The sequence below is a fragment of the Limulus polyphemus genome, unplaced genomic scaffold (assembly GCF_000517525.1).
Source record: "Limulus polyphemus unplaced genomic scaffold, Limulus_polyphemus-2.1.2 Scaffold3542, whole genome shotgun sequence".
NCBI classification, from domain to species: Eukaryota; Metazoa; Arthropoda; class Merostomata; order Xiphosura; family Limulidae; genus Limulus; species Limulus polyphemus.
In genome coordinates, this window is record NW_013669152.1 from 78,688 (window position 1) to 81,204 (window position 2,517).

Here is a 2,517-nt window from a genome sequence, read left to right on the forward strand (position 1 = left end):
GGGGGGGGGGGGGGGGGGGGTTTCATTTACGTATCCCTCTCTTTTAGGTAGCTATATACATAATAGGGAATAATGGATAAATATTACCAATACGTTGGGCCTTTGTGGATCACGAAGGGGATCTTTGAACCGAAACACTAAAGCTTATGCCAGTCCTGCGTTAGTATAAGTTCATTGTCGTGATAAAGAGACAGTTAAAATTTCCGTACGTATATTATTATAATCTCACTTAATTCTGAACTAAAAACTAATTCACCTTGATGACAGTGAATATAACTGAACGTAAACTGGTGGCTCAAAGAAAAGAACACATCCTTCCATTTCTCTTATTTATTTCTATTCTCATTGGCCAAAATATTTTACATAATTCAATAATCTCTCTGATTTAACAATTTGCGGAACAAAGGCCCCCCTTTCCTACCCTTGCACGTCAACATTCTGGCTAGTAACCTGGTCAGTTTCTCAAGGATACATTAACAGTTGCCAACAAGTTTATTTTTGTTTGTTTAATTAACTGATATGATCAAATTCAATACACACGCGTATATATATATATATATATAGCATATTTGAACACATACTACTTAGCAATTGTTTACACTGTGGCAAAGTCACAACTATATTCTTCTTTCTCTGATCACATGAAGAAAAATGATACAATATGTTATATCAGTATAGAAGGAATGAGAATTTGTATGTCACACTGTATAATTATTACGTTGGGATTGTCCACCATGATAATATGTTTAAGCCTCTTTTCTACAGTATCATCTACCATCTGTAAGGAACATTTGTTATTTGAGTTTTCGTCTACTATTTTGCATGGAATTTGGGTTTACATTATCTGAAAGTTATTTAATTTTGTCAGTTGAACTTGAGTGTTGAATTTTAAAATAAATTAAGGTATTGAGCTGTTAGACGTCAATATTTCTATCAGTACCTTTGGCTGATTGTTGAAAAGTACTTTAGGTAATGCTCTTAGAGGTATAGTCCCTTAATGCTTGAAAAGCAGGTGTGGAAATACCCTTTTTTTCAGTCAATGATCTTGAGAAAGAAATAAGAGACAATTCTTCGGTTTGGTTTGTCTTGAACTTCGCGGAATGCTACACGATGGCTATCTGCGTTAGATCCCTAATTTAGCAGTGATAGATTAGATGGAAGGCAGCTAGTCGACACTACCCACCACCAATTCTTGGGCTACTCTTTTACAAACGAATAGTGGTATTGACAGTCACATTATAATGCCTCAACGGCTGAAAAAAGGGCGAGCACGTTCGGGGGCAGGGGATTCGAACTCTCGACCCTCAGATTGTAAGTCGAGCGCCCCACGTTCGGGGGCAGGGGATTCGAACTCTCGACCCTCAGATTGTAAGTCGAGCGCCCCACGTTCGGGGGCAGGGGATTCGAACTCTCGACCCTCAGATTGTAAGTCGAGCGCCCCACGTTCGGGGGCAGGGGATTCGAACTCTCGACCCTTAGATTGTAAGTCGAGCGCCATAACCACCAGGCCCAACAATTCTTCGAAAACCCAAAGATCTGTTCAAATAATTAATTATTTTATCCATTTATTTTCGTTTAAAAATTAATTATGCAAATTATTTTAACTTTTTTTCTAGGTATTTTTCAACTTTAAGGATTATATAGGAAGTTTGAAGTTGGTTTGGTAAATATCTATTTTGGGACGTTGATTTCCAATACATTCAGATCGAGAAATCAATTTAAAAAAAAATAGTTTCCAACATCTAAAAACTATTAAAACCGTCTATCATGGAAACAGATGTAAAGACTCCTCTACTAGAAAAAGATTCACTTGAAATAAAAGTCTATAAATCAGTAGAAGAAGGTAACCAGAAGACGGAAGCAGAACCTAGCGAAAAGGATGAAATCTCGAATACCGAGCCAAAGAAAAAGAATGAAAAGTATACGTCCCAACAATGGCTCACGCTTATTACCCTCGCTTACGGAAACTTTTGTATAGGCGCTAGTATTTCTCTCCAAGCCCCTTTTTTTCCTCAGGAGGTAAGTTCCTTCCGGTTTGAAATTTGAAGAATCATTAAAACCTTACAAATTAAGTTATTTATTTTAGTATTGGTTCGAGAAGTTTAGCCAAATGTGTATTCTGCAATTAGAATCACTTACCAGTAGTACAAAGCAGAATTTAAAATTATGTGAATACTTTATTTTCCCAACTGACAAAAAATGTCGTTCCGGATAAAATCATAGTATTCTAACAATAAAAAATCTCAAATAATATTAATAGTCCAAGTAAATAAAACGTGATATTAATTGTCCTTTTGAATCATACGGAAAAATACTTTAACAATAGAAAAATGTTTTGAACTTATATAAATAAATAACATGAAAATTGAAGTACTTGGACTTTGAAAGCCTTTAAGTAATGTTGTGTATTTAATAACACAGGCCTGCGATGGTTTTATTGTTAACACAGGCCTGCGATGGTTTTATTGTTAACACAGGCCTGCGATGGTTTTATTGTCTTGAAATGTGTACACATTC

The 2,517-nt window shown here is 35.8% G+C and overlaps 1 protein-coding gene across 1 annotated transcript in view; it reads left to right on the top strand.

Moving 5' to 3' along the window:
• The window catches only part of LOC111088323 (MFS-type transporter SLC18B1-like), a 29,337-nt gene that overhangs the window by 3,883 nt on the left and 22,937 nt on the right, over nucleotides 1-2,517 (top strand). The window contains exon 2 of the mRNA XM_022398094.1: nucleotides 1,617-2,019. Within this exon, the coding sequence (XP_022253802.1) occupies nucleotides 1,768-2,019 (252 nt within the window). The 5' untranslated portion in view covers nucleotides 1,617-1,767. The remainder of the gene's footprint in view (nucleotides 1-1,616; nucleotides 2,020-2,517) is intronic.